This window comes from Heterocephalus glaber, unplaced genomic scaffold (assembly GCF_053883595.1).
Source record: "Heterocephalus glaber isolate CG9 unplaced genomic scaffold, H.glaber_assembly_v1.0 deba00001472, whole genome shotgun sequence".
NCBI classification, from domain to species: domain Eukaryota; kingdom Metazoa; phylum Chordata; class Mammalia; order Rodentia; family Bathyergidae; genus Heterocephalus; species Heterocephalus glaber.
In genome coordinates, this window is record NW_028258315.1 from 80,699,411 (window position 1) to 80,723,788 (window position 24,378).

General features: G+C 36.8%; 1 protein-coding gene and 1 pseudogene across 6 annotated transcripts in view; both read left to right on the forward strand.

Moving 5' to 3' along the window:
* Znf385d (zinc finger protein 385D) overlaps positions 1-24,378 on the forward strand; it is a 1,018,268-nt gene that overhangs the window by 880,594 nt on the left and 113,296 nt on the right. For all 5 annotated transcript variants that reach the window (XM_087181476.1, XM_004864276.4, XM_087181478.1 and 2 more), the window contains one exon: positions 727-837. In XM_087181476.1, coding sequence (XP_087037602.1) covers positions 727-837 — 111 coding nt within the window. The remainder of the gene's footprint in view (positions 1-726; positions 838-24,378) is intronic.
* Positions 851-23,979, forward strand: LOC147826434 (serine/threonine-protein phosphatase 2A 55 kDa regulatory subunit B delta isoform pseudogene; annotated as a pseudogene). Its single transcript, XR_015439178.1, has one exon. The product of XR_015439178.1 is annotated as a serine/threonine-protein phosphatase 2A 55 kDa regulatory subunit B delta isoform pseudogene (transcript).

The following is a 24,378-nucleotide window of genomic DNA, read 5'->3' on the forward strand; positions in this document are numbered from 1 at the left end:
CCAGAGCACAAAGTCTGGTGAAGGGATGTGGGTTTTAGCAGAGCTGTGTTGCTAATACTGTGTTTTATTGTTGCTTGTCCTGTTCTGGAATGAGATGGGGAGTGAAAACTTATAAACTGATTTAAACTTTCTGAAACCCACTAAATATGTACATAGGATGTCAGTGTACATTAGGTGATCAATAAATGATGGCTGAATGACTTAATTAAAAGCGCCATATGTATTCTTGGAAACCAGGATTTGTGTATTCTCTTTCTAGAGTCTAAAATATACAACATGTACTGAGCAGTTAAATTTGTATCATGGTGTGTAATTTATTTTCAGTTTCTCAGCTATCAAAGTCTATTCTGAAATCTGTTTTTAGATCATGGTATAGACTAGTTCTGTGTTAGATTGTTGGCATTAGCAAGAACTTGAGTTTTGAGAAACCTTTAATTGTACTTAAGGATTGCCAAGCTGCAATAGTTGTTGATCAGAAAAGAGAAAGGCATTTAGTATGCAGACTCTGATGGGTACTTTTATCATTTCCTTATCATACTGAGCTTCAGGGTTATTGTTATCTATTTTCCAAAAAAGTAAAAATGCCTTTTCTTACAATAAAAATGTTCTTTTCTAATGTGAGCAGTAGATTGAAGCTGTACAGATTGGCTCTTTAGTGAAATAGGCAACATTCCAGTGGAACTGACAAGCTTTATTTTTATTTGTTGTATTTTTTTCTCATTACAGATGGACCCGATTCAGAAAGCTGTAATAAATCATACATTCGGGGTTCCTCTTCCTCATCGAAGAAAGCAAATCATATCATGCAACATTTGCCAGTTGAGATTTAATTCTGATGTAAGTTTATCATTTAATATTCACTAAAAATGTATTATGCAGTTCCAATCTTGCAGGAGAAAAGATTTCTTAAACATTTGTCTCCAATAACTGAGCGTGTTAGAATTCAGGGATAGGATTTAACTCTGTATATGCTTTAATTTTATAGTTTTTCACATTATATTTGGTTGTTTACTGTAGAAAAATCACAATTATATAGTTTTATATACTCTCAATTTAATATATTTTTTCAGTGTCTTGGGAATGTTAGATGTAGATAATATAGTTAGTATTTTGGGGAATAATCACATTTAAGAGCAATGCAGTTTTCAATAGAGTACACATCTGGAATAAGATAGATACCAAATCATATTTGAAAGCGAAGATTATGGCCTTCTGAACTTTCCTTGTCTCCCATGACAGCCCCTAAGCCCACATCAGCCCTGCATCCTGAATTTTGTATGTGTTAGAATTCTCAGGTTACTATCCTAAGAGTATAAGTAATTTAATGGGGAATCCTGAAGACCTTACATCACTGAGCCCCAAAAGAATAATGCTTAAATGGAGAACATCATAGAAGGGAAATATTTGTGGACCTGACCAGTGATTTGCAAGTTATTCAGAAGGTTACTCACACCTTTTATGCCTTCTGTGAGAATCAGCACAGACTCTGGATCCATCACAGTGATAATTTTGACTGTGGCCAATAATGAAAAATGCGTATGTCTCCACTCCCACTTCTAAACCTGACTTGGTGTGCAGTTAGATGCAAAAGAAAGAGGAAATATTGGTTTGTAAGGAATACAAAGTGGAAACCATAAGCAAATGGAGGGCTCCATGCATTCAAAGTAGACTCCTCCCAGGTGCCATTACCTTATCATAAATTGATAGTATAGAGATGACCAAACAGATATAGATTGCAGAGAATATTAACACTTCCCGTATTGGTCTCCACAGACAAATAAATATCTTAGGAGGCTCCTTTATGAGGATAGGATATGAGATAATTAGTCATAGGAAAGAAATATGGCATAAAGAAAGTGGCTTGTTTCTTCTGTGAGAATACTTCATGTTATATAAGGATCGTTATGATTTTATGAACTTAAACCTACCAATGCCATGAAATAATTCCTTCTGGTGGCTTGAAAAAAAATTTCCTGCATGGTCCCTGTCTTAGTCAGTTTGGGCTACTGTAACAAAATACCATAAGTTGGGTAGCATATGAACAACAGAACTTTATTTCTCACAGTTTTAGAGGCTGAAAATTTCAAGATTCAGGTACTGGCCATTTCCACATCTGGGAAATATATGGTGTGTTTGTGCTGTGCCTTTACAGGGTGGAGCAGGTGGAGGGGCTCCTTTGGGCTTTTTTTTAATTACGTGGCTGAATCTTGTTCAGGATGGCTCTACCTTTATGATCTAATTACTTTCCCAATGTCCCCTCCTCCTAATACTGTCAGCTTGGAAGTTAGTATTTCAACATATAGGTTTGGCAGAAACAAACATTTATACCACAGCCACTCTTGAATGGTATTAGCTGCTTAAAAACAAAAATACAAAAAATAATAATCCCAATCACAAATTATTTTAATAGAAGAGATTTTTAAAGTTTTTTAAACTTGTGTTTTATTTGTTGTAATTCTGAACACCTTGATTTAATTTGAATTTGAAGAGATTTACAGGTTTAATGTATAACAATAAAGTATTTTTCACGTGATGATTGTTAAAAAATAATCTCTTCCAGCTGTTGTAAAAATGAAGCATCCTAATATATAAATGAGAGTTCTAAACTCAATAGTTGCAATTTTGATCTTTGTAGACACCGAGAAATCATATATTTCCATAGTTGTCATTTTAAGTGGCTCCTTATTTTGCCCTTAAATTGTATTCATATTTCACCTTGAAACTCATTAGACAGAGGTAGAAAAGTCTCCCAAAAAACTACTTTGCCTAAATTACTTCAGCTTCTTACATATGATGATACTGTTTCAAATAATCTTTCTTCTAGTGGTTTCACTGTCAATATTTTTCCACTGTATCAAGAAAACTTCCTATAAATTAGGAGTCCAAAAGAGATTTTAAGGTCATTGAATCAAGTTTCCCACTGATTGCACAAACTGTATCTGCTACATCCAGGGCAAATCTTCAGATGATTATTCCTAGTGATGGGCCACTCACCACTTCCAGACAGTGGTTCCTTTTTTTTTTTGGAGTATTTCTAATCCTGTAAATTGATACTACAATCATATTTGAGAACTAGAAATATCATCAGATATACTTTAGATAACGTATGCAGTTACAGATACTTATTTCCTTGATAAGAGAGAATAACAATTTATTTTGCTAATGAAGTTTCAAGGTGATATAGGACTCAATATATTTATTAGTGACAAATGGTTTCTGTCCTCACAACTTTGTTTTTAGGTCTGTCTGGCATATAGTAAAAGGATAATGGCCAAGATATTCTGTGTTAATCATCTATTGCTTCTTAAAGGATTACCAGACACTTAGTAGCTTGAAATAACACAAATATGTCACCTTATAGTTATGGAGGTGTGCAGTTTAAAATAAGTCTGGCTGGGACACCATCAAACTGTTGGCAGGCTCTGTGACTTCCGGAGACTGTAAAGGAGGTCCAGTTCTTTACTGTTTGCAACTTCTGCAGTCTTGTAGAAGTATTCCTTTGCTCGTGAGTCCCTCCCATCTGCCAAGATTGCAACGGCTAGTTCAGTCCTTCTCACCTCCAGTCCATCACCGACCTCGTGATCACAGTGTATCAGCTGGACCATCCAGGGTGATTTCTCTTCTTTAAATTCCACTAATTAGCAATCTTAATTCTATATTCTCACCTAAGCCCCATTCATCATATGATATATCACATTCATAGTTTCCAGGGATTCAGGCTTAATCATCTTTGGGTTGTCATTATTCAGCCTGCCACTATTTGATTACATTTGAACTAAATATCATGATCACTTGAATTTGTCAGACAACTACCCAGTCCAGTTTCTTAGGTCTATGTTGTATAAACTTGGCACATATGAATTCACGGTTCTTACATTGTTTCTTTATCTTGAATCTTGGATATAAATTTAATATGCAGAGATAATTTTTTAAATAGTTCTATTAAAATAGAACTATCCAATGTTCACGTTTTAAATGTCATAAAGTTTTAACTGGCAAGTAAAACATAATCATTGCATAATTAAAATGCAATAATATAAACTTTTTTTTTTTTTGGTACCGGGGATCGAACTCAGGTCCTTGCGCTTGCGGGGGCAGGAGGCAGAACCACTGAGCTAAATCCCCAGACCAATAGTATAAACTCTTAAAGACATAAAAAGTGCCTTTATATACTTATTATGTCAATAAGAGGAACTAATAGGCTAGAAATAATAGATTAGTTTACTTATTGATCAATCATGTCTATAAATACTAATTCAGGAAAATAACTAGATACTGAATGACAAGATTAATTAGATTTATCAACTAATTCCTGTACAATAAAATAATCCCGGGCTGCGGCAGCGGCAGTGGCTGGGGCGGAGCGCTTGGCAGGGCGCCTTTAGTCTGGGGCGCTCTGCTGGGCAGGTCCGGTGGCGCGCTGCTGCCTTGCCAGGAGCCAGAGGCGGTGGCTGCCCAGAGGGCAGTAATGTCTTCCGGTGGTGCTTCTCGCAGGTAAAGGGCGCCGTGGAACAGGACGTGGCGGAAGCTGACATCATTTCAACTGTTGAAATTAATTACTCTGGAGATCTTCTGGCAACAGGAGACAAGGGTGGCAGAGTTGTTATTTTGCAACAGGAACAAGAGAATAAGAGCCGTCCTCATTCTAGGGGAGAATATATGTTTATAATACCTTGCAAAGTCATGAACCAGAGTTTGACTGTTTGAAAAGTCTAGAAATTGAAGAAAAAATTAATAAAATTAGATGGTTGCCGCAACAGAATGCTGCTCATTTTCTACTCTCTACAAATGATAAAACTATTAAATTATGGAAAATAAGTGAATGGGATAAAAGAGCAGAAGGTTATAACTTGAAAGATGAAGATGGATGACTTCGAGATCCATTTAGAATTACAGCACTACGGGTTCCTATATTGAAGTCCATGGACCTCATGGTAGAAGCAAGTCCACGCAGAATTTTTGCAAATGCTCACACATATATAAATTCCATTTCAGTAAATAGTGATCATGAAACATATCTTTCTGCAGATGACCTGAGAATAAACCTATGGAATTTAGAAAGCACAGATAGAAGCTTTAACATCCTGGATATCAAGCCTGCTTAACACGGAAGAGCTGACGGAAGTCATCACCACTGCCGAATTCCACCCACACCAGTGCAATGTGTTTGTCTACAGGAGCAGCAAAGGGACCATCCAGCTATGTGACATGTGTTCCTCTGCCCTGTGCGACAGATATTTTAAGTTTTTTGAAGAGCCTGAAGATCCAGCAGTAGGTCCTTTTTCTCAGAAATAATTTCATCCATCTCTGATGTCAAATTCAGCCACAGTGGTCGATACATGATGACGACGAGAGACTACCTGTCAATGAAGGTATGGGACCTTAACATGGAGAACAGCAGACCTGTGGAGACCCATCAGGCGCATGAATACCTGTGAAGCAATATCTGTTCCCTGTACGAGAATGACTGCATCTTTGACAAGTTTGAGTGCTGCTGGAATGGTTCGGACAGTGCTATCATGACGGGAGTCCTACAACAACTTCTTTAGAATGTTTGATGGATACACTCGGAGGGATGTTACACTGGAAGCTTCAAGAGAGAACACCAAAACCTGAGCCAGCTTAAAACCCTGAAAAGTATGTACAGATGGTAAAAGAAAGAAAGATGAGATTAGTATGGACAGTCTGGACTTCAATGAGATCTTTCACACACCCTGGCACCCCATGGAGAACATTATTGCTGTAGCTGCCACCAATAATTTGTATATATTCCAGGACAAAATCAACTAAAGAAGCTAACTGGAGGACCAAGTCTTGTCTTGCATAGTTAAGCTGGTTGTTTTTCTGTCAAAGAAAAGGCACTGTCCTCTCCATTAAGAACAGAGATGCACTTCGTACTCCCCTTCATAACAGAGGAAAGAAGCGACCTTGGCTGGAATCCTGGCATTGCTGCAAGGGGAAAACCCACTTGAAGCAGAATTGGTGGACATTGCTCAGTAAAGGCCATTACTCAAAATAAATTTATTTATTTAAGTCTGTGCCTTTCTTTCCAGTTTATAGACCAAAAAACTAACCTCCAAGAGAAAAGATGTTGTCAAATATGTTTCTGTTTCCAACTGTATTTCTCTGCCATCCTAGGACCCTCTGGACATGGTATGGCCACTGTCCATTTTCCTTACTGGCCTTTCTGAGCCAAGTGGGCGTACCTACCCTTGGTACCCAAGGAGAGCCAGGCAGGTTTACTCACTAATTCCATCGACTATCACACCTTCTGGTGTAACCACTCAATAAACAACACACTGTAAAGTGTTCTTAAAAAAATAAAATAATCCCTATATAAAGAAAAGTCAAAATTAAAATACATATATATATATATATATATATATATATATATATATCATGTTAGGTTAATCTCAAGAGAAAGCTTTCTAATTCCAATACAACTGCCCTTTTTTCTTTCCAAGTACAAGTAAATCTGAATTTTGTCTTCTTGTTTCCATTTTTAAACCTAGAATCATTTTAGAGAAACAACATTGTAATTCAGTTGTATGCTTGGTTGAATCCTGTATCATATAGGAAAGTACATTCGCCTTATGAACCTTTTTACATTTGAAAGCTTCTTCTCCTTCCAGTGAGAATAATAGCTTGTAGTTCTTTTCATCTGTAGGTTGTAAAAATTCAATTTTCATTCCCTTAAGTTTTTATTTATTTTTAACTCTTTATATTATAAACTGTGTAGTTTAATAAGCAGCCCTCTTCAAGCCTAGTATGGCACTTTATTACGTCAAGTGACATGCCATAGGGGAACTTTCTTTTGTGAGTTGCATTGACATCAGCTGATGGTTTTCAACTAAGACAACTGGCCACTTATGTTCAACATACACTACAGAAAATAATCAAGTGTGAACACTAGCAGAACATTCATTGATTACTGGAATATAGAAACACATTTTAAAATTAAGGCCCTCTTAAAGAGTATTGCTATTATAGTAAGTATTGAAGGGAGAAGGAAAAAAAATCTGTGCTAAGAGTCTGTCATTGAAGGCAAAGAGTTTGAGAAGAAAGTTAAGGGCGGGAAAAGTATGAAATGGCAGAATGTGATGGAGAAGCAGAATAAAGTCCTGAAGCAAAAGGTATGTTCGATTCAATTAATAGAAAGCTGTCCCTGGGTCCTCAAGAAGATGAAGTAGGACTTTGCTGTGTCTTAGATATCACTCAATAAACGCTGAATGAATAAATGAATGAAGTGCTGGAAACTAGAAAATTTTTCCTTAACATTGTGACCAGAAAATGAAGCTAGAAACAAGAATTTCTAAAATGATCTGTTTCAGCTTTCATAGAGACATTTGAAATGACTGGGATGTTTTGATAAAAATGAATTTTAGGTTTCCTTTTCCTTGGTGCTGAATACTCTGCAAGTCAGGATTCAGATCTCAAGCCACTGGCCCTGAAACAAACATAAAAATTTACATCATGAGATGAAAATGAATATATGGAGACAGACTTAAGCATGTCTGCAAACTTAGGATTCTTATGACTGAAAGATTGCTTTGTAGCAATCTGTGAATTTTAAATTATTTTTTAAAATTTTTAAGAAATCACTACAGTCAAAAATCTCCAAGTTTTAACGACTATAATTACTCTCAGAGCACTTCAGCAAGCTCATCACTGTTTGCCTGATGTAGTTTTTATTAGCTATGTGGCAAAATCCTTGATGTAGACCAGTTGCCAAGAAATTACCTAATATACATATCTAATAAAAAATTTTGTCAATTGTTTTGTATTTATTTTTAAACTGACATAGTTATGAGAGTCAGAGACCACTACAGGGACAGAAGACAAAGTCCTGAGCCCTTAACCTGTTATTCATGAAAAGCGTGATTTGTGTTTTCTTCTAAGACAATCAGCGATGTCAAGGTAGTTTAGCTAAAAAACATGACTCTTCACTTAGGCCTACAAATACCCAATAGATAAAAATAGAACAAAGTTTGACCTTCGTGTTGTAGAACTCTGAGTCAGATCCTCTTGAGAGCTGTGTACAGGCATGTTAGTCACTAGTCTGTCAAAATATTGGCAAAATCATGCTTATCAGCCCTTAATTTACCTTGCCTAGCCCATCACCTTTATCACCTTTCATGGTTTAGAACACTTAATGCTCCGAAGTCTCCATTACCCTAAACCTATGTTAGCTTATATTTCAGCAGAGTCTTGCATGACTGAGATTGCCCTTCGAGCATAAGGATTCCTCTCATGGGCTCCAAATTGCCCCTCAAATCTTGAGGGTTCAATCTGAGCTATGAAACCAAGACTGAGATAATAATTGACCAGACCCTGGCCCTTTCACCTCAGCTAAGCCTTCAAAGCTGCCTTCCTTCTTTGTGGGTGGGCCAGTATGACCCTCTTCATCAAAGTGTGCCCCCTTCAGCTGCTGCTCAAGTTGGAGTCTTGTATCTCTCTTACTGTCCAGTTAAACATTTTGCCTGTGAATTTATATTTTCCTGTTTTAATTCCCATTACTATTAAACTCAGGACCCATTGCTAACCAGTGACACACCATATGGATTTCTCAAAGGATTAGTAAGCAGTCATAAAACATGAAGAACTAAGAGTAGAAACTGAAGTAATAGTACCAATAGTTGAAAGTCTCAAAGACAAAATGTGCTCTTCCCTTTCCATTAATTATAATCACTGTTTATTGGGACTTGTATCCTTTTTGTTATGTTTCATTATTGTCTATTTCAACATAAATCACCAGCTTCAAAAGAGCCCTGAAAACTAGGACCGTAGAGGGATTTGTTCCTGGGTAGAGGAGCAAATTTGAGAAAAAGGCAACTCATATTAGTGCCTGTTCTTAGTCATTTTAATTTTGTGGTAGTTTGTATCCTTCCCTTCCTAACAGTTGCCATTTGTTATTGTCTCATTCTATTGAGTCCCATTCTCTGGATTAATTAGAGTAATTGTGATAAAACATGTTTACCTTTTTCAGGTATCCACATGACCAAAAGTGTCTATATGAATTTAATTAACCTATCTCTTCATTTTACCTTATTCATACCTAAAGTTTCTTTTGAAGATTGGTTTAGAAGTAGTGATTTGGCTTGATCCTGAGCTTAAAGGGAATAAAATTTAATCAGCCGTACTCTAAATTGCAATTATTACATTTCTACAATTTCTTATATGGCCTTAAAACCAGTACAAAAGATCTATGTATTTCTTCCATTCTGTGATCTCTGCATAATCTAAGTGCTGTTTTAGAAGACCATACCTACACCCCAAATTCTCCCCCAAATTTTCTTTTTCAAACCTGACGAATCTTATTTTAAATACAAAATACTGCCATGGGGATCTGTCCTTTCATTCCAAATATGTGTTTTGATATAAATTGAATATGATGGTGGTAGAGGTTGCAGTCATTTGGGGAACTCTGTGCTAAAGGAGCTCCAAGGGGCAAATGGAAGCACAGTATGCTATGAAAGTTTAATTTTCTAGATTTTTTTTATGATTTTCAGTGATATTTTGAGACGCAGAGAGATCTGTCCATAAAAACATGTGTAACACTGAACATATGTGGTGACTCTTTATTGGGCGTAAATAAGCTTTTTAGATTCTTTATATAAGAAATCTGTGAATATTGAGGTGTGATACATTATTTTTATCTGGCTTATCAGCATATCAGGATCATCTGTACAACTTTTGACCTTCTCTTAGGCTCCTTTATAAATAAGGTTTCAGAAGGTAGTCTCTGAACAGGTTTATCCGTTTCCAAGCAGAGCTTATTTTCTCTGCATCAGTGAACTTGTCATGATAATCAACTTTTTTGTCCCAACCATCAATCACTCTTGATTACAGCTGGGTAGAAGTTCTGTTCTGTTGATCAGCTCATCAGTGCACATAATATTACACCTGGAGGCCAGTACAGATCATCCCTGGATGGGCAAAGCATTTTCCCCCAAGGCTTTTGTAGATGGTTTTATCATTTACATTTGAGTCTCATTGAGTTGTCATGTCTATCTTTGACTCGGTCTTCTCTTTTGTGTAAAATAGCCTGCAAAAATAGCTTTCATACTTTGCTCAATTATTAGAGCTATATTATTTTTCTGCTTTTTCCCTTTTGATTCAAAAGAGTAGATTATAATTATTTTATTCTTAACATCAAATTAACTTTTTTAGTCGCTAATGCAAATATTGTAGCAATTAAAATTGTTTGATTTATAATGCAATATTCAGTGCTGCTGTAAAAACAGTTTAGCATATGCTTTAATAAAATGCTTGCAAGTCTAATTTTGTTGATTTTTTAATGGTTTACTAAGTTAAGTTTCCATTTTATAGTTTGGCTTGGGCAAGGGAATGTTTATCTTTAATTTTTATCTTATTTTAAGCAGCGTTAACTAGCTATCTTTGTGGTTTCAAAAGACATATTAAGAAGTCAATATTTTAAAATTAATTGCTCAAAGTCAGCATTGATTTACATTGTGTCTGTAATATATTCTGTGTATGTAGTAAGATTATTTATTTCCCAACTTATATTTCTTTAAATGGTAACATTTTCAGTACCATTTCAGTGACAGTCAATGGAACAAAGATAAAGCATTAGGATAGTAAAAATTTGATTTCAGAAAGTATTTAAAATAAATATATCATTAAAAACTTTTAATATGTCCCTTGTACATTTTACAAAGAAAATCTTTTTCTCTTTCTTGCATTTAGTTGTACTTTTGTTACTTTATAAAATCTCACACAGTCATATAGAGAATCATAAACGCTATTGTAACATTTTGAATTCAAACTATAAAGAGAACAATAGCATATGCAACTATAGAGTGATGTGCACTTGATTAGAAATCATGTGTTTCTATTAAAGGTTTAATCATAAAAACCTAAAATTTCTTGTATGATTGCACTTATTATGACACTGAAATATCTCTATTTCTTAGTGAAATAAATAGGTCAACAAAGAGAGCTCTTTATTTTCATTCAGTACTGGCACTTAGATATTAATGGTTTGTATTTTAATCTGTGAAACAAAACTAGGGCAAATGACATCAATTAATGAGAAAGTGATATTTATAGAAATATATAAACCACACAACACTAGGTGGGATTTCAGTGCTTAGAAAAGCTGAGTTGGAAGCTCAGACATGTTCACTGATATCTCTGTGGTCTTGAATACTCCCAGGGTCAGAGTTGATCAGGTGTTTTGTGGGAGTTCTTTTGGGTACCAGGGATCAAACTCGGGACCTTGCACTTGTGAGGCTGGTGGCAGAATCACTGAGCTAAATCCCCAGCTCCATAGTTGATCAGTTTTTTAAGCAGTGCTTTGTCACTATGCAGGTTTAAAAATAAACAAGAGGGCTGAGGATTTAGCTCAGTGGAACTATGTCTGCCTCTCAAGCACAAAGTTGTGAGCTCGACCCCCAGTAGCGGAAAAATAAATAAATAAATAAACTTGAATATTTTGTTGCACCCATTTCTGTTATTCCTTATTAGTAATCAGCACCCTGGATCTTCTCATGGCATGAAGAATAGGTTAAAATATTTTTTCTCTTCTCAGTCCAGAGAGACAAGTTAGATAATTTTCCATTTGAACTTGTCATGTTAACCCACAATCTGATTTTCACACTTTTAAATGGTTCTTTTAAACAGTGGCTGCAGTGTATAACCTAATGTTGAACTTTGAAAGTTAACTTAAAATAAGTAGATATTGGTATATTTTTAAAAACATGCAACCTGGCTGAAAGTTTTATTACAATTCATTTTATACAGTTTCATATGAAATATCCTTATTTTAAATAAATACTCAGGGAATAGACTCTCTTCCTCTCTCAGCTTTTCCCTTCTGGAGATATTTACTTCACAATATAATTCCATTACATGTATGTTGGCAGAAAATTTGCTTCAAATTTTGGAAGTAACATATTTGTTGTGGGATCCAGTTACTAAAATTTTGACCTTGCCATCTCCTCTAACATGAAACAAGTTGCCCATCTTTAAATTGAATAATGCTAAGAATTAAAACCTCAGTGAAAACACAGATTCTATCAAAGGTCATTGCATGTACAAAACTTTTTCTTTTGTTTTGAAACAGACTCCTATGGCATTGGAGAATGGTAAAAGGATCAAAGACATGTCATACAAGCTACCATATCTCATAAAGAAATATGTTCTCTGAAAATAGGTTCATAGAATAAATGCTTCAGTATCTGGAACTGGGGAAGATAATAAGTTATTGGTATATTTCTGGGTGACTACCACATTTGTATCCCCAGCTGAAATCTTTCCACAAATCCAAACTGTTATATTTCTCCTCACTCAGTATCTTCACTTTATTAGCTAGAGATACTGAACTTAAATGTTCAAAACGATAAACTATGTCTTTCTCCTCCAGAATTTGCTCCACAGGTAGCATTCCTCTGATGATGGCAACTCCATATTTCTTGTTCCTCTGGCTAAAAATACTGAAGTCACCTTTCATCCTATCTCACACACTAGATCCAATCCTACACGAATTGTATTACATGTAACCCCAAAGCAGATGCAGAATCTGACCACTTCTCACTGTCTTCATGTCTAAGCCACCATCATTTCTCATCTGTATTATAAATATCTTCTTAATCATTTTCTCTGCTTCTACTCCTTTTACTCATCATTTTAAAAATTTAATTCAAGATTATGTCAAATAGTGCTGTGTTTCACTTAGATTAAAAAAACAAAAGTCCTTGGAATGGCCACACAGCCCTTGGGAGTGTGGCCGCTGGAAGCCTTTGTGACCTCATCATCCTCACTCACTCCTCCTCTCCTGCCACACTGGCCTCCTGATTGGTCTGTGATTGAGTAAGACAAGTAAGCACTGGTATCAGTTGCAAACTTTCTAGGGTTACCAAACAATATGGTAGTCTAGACAAATAATATTTTAATGCAATATTAAAAAAATAAAATTGGCAAACTTTGACCCAAAGACTAATCACTTATTTTTAAAGTAAAATATTATTGGAACCAGATGAGTGAAGCAGGTTATGCAAATACAGAGTTAGATCCTGTCTTTGTTTAAATTTTTTTTTTTTTTTGATACCAGGGATTGAACTCAGGACCTTGCACTTGCGAGGTCAGCAGCACCACTGAGCTAAATCCCCAGCCCTAAAATTTTGATGTTTGTTCACCATGAGGTCTTTTTTGCATTGATCTTAATATTTAAAATATTTTACTGAATATTATTCACCTTGATTACTGAGTATGATAGTTCAGCTTAATTGTCAACTTGACTGGCTTAGGAGTCACTCAGGAGATTAATTAGTAAAGAACACTTCTGAGTGTGTCGGGTGGGACATAGAGGCCATATATCTCATCCTTGGCTCCTCCCTCTTGGCGCTGTCCCCCTACTTTGCTTCCTGACTGCCATGAACTAAACAACTTTGCTCTTCCATGCCTTTCTACTATGATGTTTCTGCCTCAGAACAAGGTTTGATTTGCCCTAACTGAAACCTCTGAAATCATTAGCCAAACTGAATCTCTCCTCCTTTAGGTTGTGTCAGGTGTTCTGCCCAGCAACAAGAAATCTGACCAATACACTGAGTTTTTAGTATTTCCTAAATTGTGTTGCCATATAAATGCTTCAGTTCTTACACTCTTGTCCTGGCCATACCTTTCCTATATCTCCAATGGTCCAGGTTCACTTCTCCTTCTAGGGCACTGCAGTGAATTCTCCCTGTCTGGCATACTTCTTTGTCAGAGTTATGCATATTTTACTTCTTCGAAAGACCCAGATCTTCTTACTTGCTGGTTTTCTCCTAAGCACTAATTATCTTTCCAGTATACTACATAATTTAGTTATTTCTTGTAATTTTGCCCACCTTCAACTAGAACATAAATTCTCTCAGGGCAAAGATTTTTGCATGTTTGATCCTTTGTTTTATTCAAGTATTACAGCATTGCTTTATTTATAATGCTTATAAATATTTATTTAATGCATAACCAATGATAAAATGAATATGCTGGTGTTCACTGGTCATGTACATCTTAGCTTTTTTTTTAACCAAGCTCTATGGCATTTCAATATTTTCCAAGTTCTGTCTTCCTCTTCTTTCCTGTTCAAATAATTTTAGCCCATACCCCATACCATGAAATAGAGATGTTTTTGGATTGATGGGAGAAACCTTATTTGTCCCAGTTCTTCCTTGGTGAATGAATATCTTCATCTCCTTCCAATGAGCTTACACTGTTTCCTGACATCATAACATATGGGCTATCCATGGACAGTAGATGGTTTTACAGTAAATGTAGGCTTTTCTGGGTATCTTAGCATCAAGCCTACTATTAAGTATGAGTCTCCATTACAGTGAATAACACAGAGATAAAAATTTGCAATTGTCAGCAAAGGTAATGATAAAGTCAAAGAGAAATATACATTATTTCCAAAGAGATTGTTACTCTTTAAGCATCAAGATAATTTCTAAGATCAAGGTCTTTAGCAGTACCTAATCTTGTAGAACATAGTGGAGTATTTATTAACAATAGTAGACCTGGCCATAGCTTCCTGTCATGATTGTGAGGGATGCAAGATACTTTCCTTGTCCCAACTGATACCTTACTCTTTCTGCCACAGACTCACCTAAGTTAGTGCATAAGAAAACTATTGATGAACAGTGATGAGACAGGGTCAGAGAAGTGCAGGACCTACAAATGAGCCCATTTAATGGTACGTTTGTTTTCCTTTGTTCAGATTGGCTCTTGTGGAATAGCGAGCCACATGAAAGTGACCTTGGGTTACCTCATGGGTTAAGAGAGTTTGTAGACTAATATTGAAAATTAAAATATTTATACTATACGTTTTCCTCTGCTGTATAAAAAGCCAAGCTGTAAAAAAGTCTCCAATGGCTAATCTTCTCTTTTCTGATCCTTTGCTAAAGAAAACAATTTCCTCTTGTTCTTTTTCTAATAATTCTTTGAATTGAATTTGAAATGCTACACTAATGATTCTCCATTCTCCATACCTAACAAAACAGGGACAGAAACATTTTTCTTTTTTGGTACCAGGGATCGAACTTGGATCCTTGCGCTTGTGGGGGCAGGTGGCAGAACCACTAAGCTAAATCCCCGGCCAGAAACATTTTTCTGTTGCCTTAACTCTGGCAGTTATCATGAAGTAAGAGCTTCATTCATATTGCTCAATCTCAGGTTCCTTCAGGAAACAAATTCCCGATAATCAAAACTAAGCATTTTTCTAAGATTTCATTCAACTATAGAAAAGAGGATTGAAGATATTGAATTATTCTTAATGTATTAGGCATTCTAGAAGGTCACTGTTGTTATAATTTGGGTGTAAACATCCCCCAAGCCCTAGCAGTAACCAACCTGTGGTGGTATAGGGAGGTGGTTGATTTCTTTAGGCAAGAGGGCATAGTGGGAGATGTAACCTTGAAAAGGATATTAGAACCCCTCCTTCATTCTGTCTTGCTCTTCTTTGCTTCTTGGCAACTATGAAGTAAACAGACCTCCTGCATCACATGTTCCTGCTATGAGGTACTGTGCTGCCACAGAACCAAAGGAACAAGGCCACACAACCATGGACTGAAATCTCTGAAACTGTGAGCTAATATAAACTTTTCTTCTCAAAATCTGATTAGCTTATTTATTCTTTCACAGTTATGAAAGCTAACACATGAATAGATAAGAAAAAGACTTTATCAATGTCAATTGATAATTCAGGCCCATAGTAACATGATACTTTAAGGGCACCATCAGTGATAACTTGACATGGCTACTTCTTTGCATCACTAAGAATTCTAAGCAAATTATTACATCCTTATTGCCATGTGCTTCATAGGACTGAGCTATATACTGAGAAGACATCATCTGAAATGTAGTCTGTACATCTGTCTTTGATCACAAATTTACTTGTGTAAAAAAGGGGATCAAGACAGATTTAAACACTTGAACTCCTTTTCCATGAGTCTCCAATACCCCTCAATAAGGACAATTACATGAAAGAAAACAAACACAAACTGCAGGTAAATTTTTCTTCCTACATAATACTAGGGGGCATCATGAGTGTCTTTTAACTATTGCTTGAAAGCCATCTATCACTGCAACAGTTTTCCCATAGATTAAGGACTAGATTTGCATTCTAAATGACTTCTTCCAACAGCTGCTGTAAAATAACTTGGCTGTAAGTTAAAAGTTTGCATTTGATCATCTGCCAATAAAGATCATAAAATTCAGCTTGGCAACAGAATTTAGGAAAAGAGGTCCCCTCAGCCCAGCTGTGCATATTGGAGTTAGCAATAAAAGGATCACTCCAGCTCCCTACTTCTCTGGTCAGCATGGAAGTGATGCACTGCTGATGACAGTTAAGCTTAGTTCCACTTTTGTTGTTTTGTTTGTTTCTTTGGTGTCTCTGTGTGTGTGTGTGTGTGTGTGTAGAGCTGAACCACCATCTATTAGGTATTTGGGTGGGGGTATTATACTAAGCTTGCTATAGAAGATATCTTAGAGTGTTGATGGAGCAATCTGTTCAAATGTCCTAGTGGTACCTTGATAAGTCACTAAGACCAATGTTTGTTTTGCATGTAGTCCACAATGCAAGTTCAGGTGAGAAAGGAGTTATTTTCAGGTTATTTGCTACACCTTTGTGAGGTTGAAAAGCTAAGGGAATTAGATCAAAGCTATTGAATAAGTTCTTTTTAAAAAAACTTCTATGAATCTCAGATTCTAACTTCTAAAATAAAGATGATAATACTATCATATAAGATGGCTCTGAAGATTAAGGGGGATATTATAAGCAAAGCAGCAGATTCACAGTAGACATTCACTGTTAATTTCTCTTCCTTGTGTTTGGTATTAACATGATAATAGGAAAATTACCATATTCAGTATCTTCCCAAAATACCAAGTTAGGTGATTGTAACAAAGATTACTAGATAGCCAATATTTCTTTTTTAAAAAAAAATAGGAAGATATGTATTGATAGGAAGGCTCCTGAGGGGCAGGAGGGGTCCCGAGCAGGTGACCAGGAATCCTTTTTCTGTTTTTTCATTTTTTATTGGTACATTTTAAGTATACAGTACGTTTATACTTATCATTGGGTGTTTGTACCTGTACATGATGCAACTTGGTTCTTATTTTTTTCCCCATTAACTGTGCACCCTTCACCCCCTCCACCCTTCCCTATTTACATAGATTTCCTTTCCATTTTTTTTCTTTTCTCATAATTTTTCCTTACCCTTCTTTCCTTTCCTCTTCCCCTCCCACCACCCCTACACCTTTAGACTTTTTCCTATTTCAAATTATCAATTATTTATTTTATTCCCTATTTACACTTTCAGTTTCTCACACTAGAGAAACTATTTGGCATTTACATGTGTGTCCTATTTATTTCAATTAAGAGTATGGCCTCATATGCATCCATTTAGCTATAAATGTCTCTAGTTTCTCATTCTTTATGGCTGAGTAGTACTCCATTTTATAAAAATATCACATCTTCTTTATCCAGTTTCCAGTTCATGGGCACTTGGGCTGTTTCCAAGCTTTAGCTATTACAAACTGTGCCGCTATAAACATGGGTGCACATATATCACTGTGGTATGATTCTTTTAATTCTTTTGGGAAGATACCCAGCAGGGGAATAGCTGGGTCAAATGGGACCTCTAGCCCTAGTTCTTGGAGGTATCTCCACACTGATTTCCACAGTGGTTGCACCAGTCTGCACTCCCACCAAAAATGGAGAAGGGTTCCTTTCTCCCCACACCCCCTTCAGCATTTGTTATTGGTTGATTTCTTAATAGCAGCCATTCTTTGTGGGGTGAGGTGGAATCTCAGTGTTGTTCTCATCTGCATCTCTCGAATGACCAGTGATGTTGAACATTTTTTTATATATTTATTTGCTGCTTTTACTTCTTCATCTGAGAAATGTCTGTTCATTTCAGTGGCCCATTTTTGAATTGGGTCTTTGAATTTGGGGGATCTGATTATTTTCAATTCTTTATATATTCTTGATAGTTGACCTGTGTCTGAGCTACAGCTGCTAAAATTGTTTTCCTGCATTGTAGGTTGTCTCTTAGGTCTGTTGGTGGTTTCTCTTGCAGTGCAGAAGCTTTTTATTAAGATGAGATCCCAGTTGTTGATTCATTGTGCTAGTTCCCATGCTACTGAGGTTTTGTTCATGTCTTCAAGAGTTCAGAGCATCATCAAGAAGATCATACACCCTGACCAAGTCAGATTTATCCCAGGGATGCAAGTATGGTTCAATATTCGTAAATCAATAAATGTAATACACTATATATATATATATATATATATATATATATATATATATATTTTTTTTTTGTACCAGGGATTGAACTCGGGTCCTTGCGCTTGCTCAGCAGGTGGCAAAAACACTGAGCTAAATCCCTGGCCCTATGTAATACATTATATTAACAGAGCCAAGGACAAAACCCATATGATCATCTCAATAGATGCAGAAAAGGCATTTGACAAAAATCCAACACCCATTCATGATAAATATGCTACAGAAAATTGGAATAGAAGGTCTTTATTTCAACCTGATTAAGGCTATATCTGAAAAACCAACAGCCAACATCATACTAAATGGTCAAAAACTGAAAACTTTCATGCTAAAATCAGGAACAAGACAAGAATGCCCACTATCACCACACCTGTTCAATAATGATCTGGAAACATTAGCCACAGCAATTAGAAATGAGAAAGAAATAAAAGGAATAAAGGTAGGAAAGGAAGAAGTTAAACTGTCATTGTTTGCTGATGATATGATACTTTACATAGAAGACCCAAAAAATTCTGTCAAAAGACTTCTAGGCCTAATTAACAGATTCAGTAGAGTAGCTGGATATAAGGTCAACATTCAAAAAACTATAGCCTTCTTATATACAAATAACAGACTCACTGAGAGAGAAATTCAGGAAACAATTCCTTTTACAATAGCATCCAAAAAAAAAAAAAAAGAAATATCTAGAAATCAACCTAACAAAGGAAGCAAAAGGCCTCTACACTGAAAACTGCAGCACTCTAAAAAGGAAGATCAAGGAAGATATAAGAAAATGGAAAGACATCCCTTGTTCCTGGGTAGGAAGAACCAATATAGTGAAAATGGCCATACTTCCAAAACTACTATATAGATTTAATGCAATGCCAATTGAAATTCCAACAATATACTTCACAGAACTAGAGAAAACAATCCAAATATTCATTTGGAACCAGAAGAAACCTAGAATAGCAAAAGCAATTCTAGGCAACAGAGACATGGCTGGGGGTATCACAATCCCCAACTTGAAACTATACTACAAAGCTACTGTGATAAAAACAGTGTGGTACTGGCAAAGGAAAACATGTGAGGAACAGTGGAATAGATTAGAAGATGCAGAAACAACTTCAAACATACTCAGCCACCTCATCTTTGACAAAGGAACCAACCACCCTCATTGGAGGAAAGATAGTCTATGTAATAAATGATGTTGGAAAAACTGGATTTCAACCTGCCAAAGATTAAAACTTGACCCATACCTATCACCATGCACTAAACTAAGATCAAAGTGGATTAAAGATCTAAATATTAAGACAGAAACACTAAACTTGCTGGAAGCTAAGTTAGGCCAATATTTCTTTTTTTTCCTCAATAATATAATTGACTATTAATTGGATTCTGCCAGTGTATTCTTTATTTTAGGCTAATGTGTCCTTCCAGGAGAGGTTTAAACATTCTTATTAATTAAATTAGTCTTAAAGTATAGATAGATGATATAAATTAATTCTGGGAGAAATTTATAGTTTAGTAACTGACAGGTTGATTCTGGGTTTTCTCTTTCTTCCTTTCTAATTTTAAGCCACAAGATTTTATGTAATAAATATGGGTTTGACCTAACATTATTTTGAAAATGTTATCCAGTGAATTGTTGTTCAGGTATCAGACAGTTGGCATTTGAGTGATATGTAGTGGATCATTATGTGGATACACAACTATAGTTATAAATAAATATATGTGCCACTGGCAGATTTGCCAAGGGTTTACTTCCATAGTGTTAGTGGAAAATGACTGGAGTTCAAATGCTGAATGCTTCCAAAGCTCTTCGAAGAGAATTGGCCTTTATTTTCAAGTTGGACAATTAACATGGACAAAAAATCAAAACAAAACCAAAAAAGGCATTTTCCAACTGTTAGGCAGTTGCTTAGTACTTGTGGTTTTCTAAGTGAGGAAAAGTTTTTTGTGTCAGCAGTTCATTGAACAGGCCAGTGATGAAGTGACTTCCTCTGCTCATGTTAAATGGTGAAATACTTATTTCCCAGTCCATTGGGAAGATTTAGAGCTGCAGCCTACAGGGCGAGGGCCACCTGCTCTTTCACTCACTGATGGTTCAGTAGTACATCAGTAATTTCAGGGTCCTGTGATGGCTTGTGGCCTTGTTTGTCACTGTAGCTTTATGCATAACTCATCAATTTATGGCAGTGATTATATCCATCTTCATGGAATACAGACCCAGACTTTGAATCACAAAATCATTAACCCTGAGATATCTGGCATTGCATGATGCATTTGCATGAACTCTTCAAAAGCATAGGCAAGGGATATTTTGGACTGTCTGATAATGAATATTACAAGTCCTTTGCCTTTATAAAAATTATTTGATTTGGTACCTTAACTGTGATTCTTAAATGCAGCAGTACCTAGACTAGTATCTGGCCATCAGTAAGTGCTAAATAAATTAAACATATGCTGAAATGAATTGAATGCTCTTAAGTAGAAATGTGAAAAACATGACCATGGAAGTTGCTAGATGTTATTTGTAATATTTATTCAGACAGTATCTAATAGATAACCGACGTATATATATATATATATATATAGAGAGAGAGAGAGAGAGAGAGAGAGAGAGAGAGAGAAACTTTGTGCAAGTGCTGTTTTCATTTACTTGAGGTATGCAGTGTAGATTATTTCAAGTAATTTTTATCAGACTTTAAGAATCCATATTAGAGGAAGACTCCGAATCACCTCGCTGCAGACAGGCAGGTCTGCCCACATCCTACTGAGGTCCTGAGTCGCACAGAACATGCCAAATCAGGCTGCTGCAGACAGGCAGGTCTGTGCACACCCTACCGAGGTCCCGAGTTGTGCTGAAGATGCCGAATCACCCCGCTGCAGACAGGCAGGTCTGCCCACACCCTACCGAGGTCCCCAGTCCTCTGGAACATGCTGAATCAGCCCACTGCAGACAGGCAGCCACCTGGTTCCACACTACAAAGATGCAGAAGACACCAGACCACCAGACCAAGGTACTGAGTCCTGCTGCTCCCGGCCCAGAGGTAGGGGCTTCTGAGCCGCCATCCCACTGCTCCTGGTCCAGAGGAAGGGGCTTCCTAGTCACCATCCCTCCCGCTGCTACCAGCCCAGAGGCAAGGGCTTTTGGACCACCTTCTGTCCTGCTGCTCCTGGACCAGAGGAAGGGGTTTTGGGGACACCATCCCTCCCACTGCTCCTGGCCCAGAGGTAGGGGCTTCTGAGCCCCCATCTCACTGCTCCTGGTCCAGAGGAAGGGGCTTCCCACCCACCAACCCTCCCACTGCTCCCAGCCCACAGGAAAGGGCTTTTGGGTCACCATCCCTACCTCTGCTCCCAGCCCCTGTCCCACCTCTCCCAGCTCAGAGGAGGTAATCTGTGCAGGCCCTAAGAGGCCCCTGCCCCAGTTGAAATGAGAAAACACAAAAATAAGTCTCAAAACCAGACTTCCAGATCACCTAGAGCAACCCCAAAGGGAAATGAGATGGAACACTCTGATACTCAACCACCTGGACCCACTGAACTGGCAACAAAAAGGGATCTGGAAAAAATGAAATCAGAAATAATTTCTCAGATAACAGGAGAAATTGTGCCCCTAGTGCAAGACATGATTAATAAATCTAGAGAGGAGCTCAGGAACATGATGGAATCCCAACATAAGAAACAAATGGAATCCATAAAACAGATGCAAATAGATTTTCAGGACATGAAAAACTCCGCTGAAAGTCTACACAGCAGAATGAGCCAATGTGAGGACAGAATTTCAGATATAGAAGATAAGATTGCAATTAGTGACCAGGAAAAGAAAAATTGCTTCAAAATTATAAGGGAACATGAGAAATCAATCCAGCAGCTGCTAGGTGATGCAAAGAAGAATAACATAAGACTAATTGGGCTCAATGAAGAAACAGGAGAGAGTGCAGATGACATAAAAAAATCTCCTCACAGAAATAATGGCAGAAAACTTCCCAAGTATGGGAAAAGAGCTTGACATACAGATAAGTGAGGCATATAGGACTCCAAATAGTCTTGATCAAAAAAAAAAAAAAAAAGAACCTACACGTAGGCATATAATTGTTAAGATTCCAGAAACACAACAGAAGAACAAAGTTCTCCAAGCAGTCAGAGAAAAGAAACAAATCACATACAAAGGAAAGCCCATCAGAATCACAGCAGACTTCTCAACACAAACCATCAAGGCAAGAAGAGCTTGGAGTGACATATTCCAAGCCCTAAAAGAAAACAGCCTCCAACCCAGATTGATGTACCCTGCAAAACTATCTTTCAAAATGGATGGAGAAATAAGATACTTTCATGCCAAAGAGCACCTTAGGAACTTTGTGAATACCAAACCAGCACTCCAAAGAATTTTACACAATATCCTAGGAACAGACATTGAGGTCACAACCCCAGGAAGCAAAGCAGAATGAACCCATCTGGCATGACAAGAAATTAAATGTAAAGGGGGAGAACCCAACAAAAAGAAAAAGTCATGACAATAACAAGTCAATGCGTTTCAGTTATAACCATCAATGTTAATGGTCTCAACTCACCAATCAAAAGAAATAGACTGCCAGAATGGGTCGAGAAGCAAAATCCAACAATATGCTGCATACAAGAAATACACTTCATTCTAAAGGAAACTCATAGACTGAAAGTTAAAGGGTGGAAAACAATACTCCATGTGACAGGAACCCAAAAAAAAGCAGGAGTAGCTATCCTCTTTGCAGATCAAGTAGATTTCAAACCAACACTGATTAAGAGAGACGAAGAAGGACACTACATCCTTGTAAAGGGAAGAATCCAAGAGGAAGAGATGACAATCATAAATATCTATGCACCAAACACTAGTGTGCCTAACTATATAAAACAAATACTAATGGACATGTAAAGTCATATATGCACTAATACAATTGTAGTGGGGGACCTCAACACCCCACTGTCACAAATAGATAGATCAACTAGAGAAAAAATAAGTAATGAAATACTAGAACTCAATCAAACTCTTGAACAAATGAACTTAACAGATGTTTACAGAGTCTTCCACCCCACAAAATCAGAATACACATTCTTCTCAGCTGCACATGGGTCATTCTCCAAAATAGACCACATACTCACACATAGAACATGTTTAACTAAGTGCAAAGGAATTGAAGTTATCCCCTGTATATTATCAGACCATAGTGCGATGAAATTGGAGATCCATAGCAAAAGAAACTCAAAAAATGTCATAAACACATGGAAATTGAACAACACACTTCTGAATAACCAATGGGTCACAGAGGAAATTAAAGAAGAAATCAGACAGTTCCTTCAATTAAATGACAATGACAATACCACATATCGGAATCTATGAGACACAATGAAAGCAGTTTTATGAGGGAAATTCATAGCAGTGAGTATGCATATTAGGAAAATAGAACGAGCCCATTTAAACAACCTCATACTGAACCTCAAGCTTCTAGAAAAAGAAGAGCAGGAGAACCCCAAAGCTCATACAAGGGAGGAAATTTTAAAGATCAGAGGAGAAATCAATACAATGGAGACTAAGAGAATGATACAAAAAATCAATGAAGCCAAGAGTTGGTTCTTTGAAAGAATCAACAAAATTGACAAACCTTTAGCCAACCTTGTCAGAAAAAGGAAAGAAAAGGCCCAAATCCATGCAATTAGGAATGAAAAGGGTGAAATTACAACAGACCCAGCAGAAATCCAGAGGATCATCAATACCTACTTCCAGAAACTATACGCCAATAAGATGGACAACACAGAAGAAATGGACAGATTCCTAGACACATATGGATTACCAAAATTGAACGAAGAAGACCTAAAAATTCTGAACAACCCAATATCAACCAAAGAAATTGAAAATGTAATTAAAAACTTATCAACTAAGAAAAGCCCGAGCCCTGATGCCTTCACTGTTGAATTCTACAAGACATTTAGAGAGGAACTGCTGCCACTACTGTTTAAACTCTTCAATGAAATTGAAAGGGAAGCAATACTCCCAAATTCATTCCTGGAAGCAAGGATCACCTTGATCCCCAAAGCAGAGAAAACCCAACCGAAAAAGAGAACTATAGACCAATCTCACT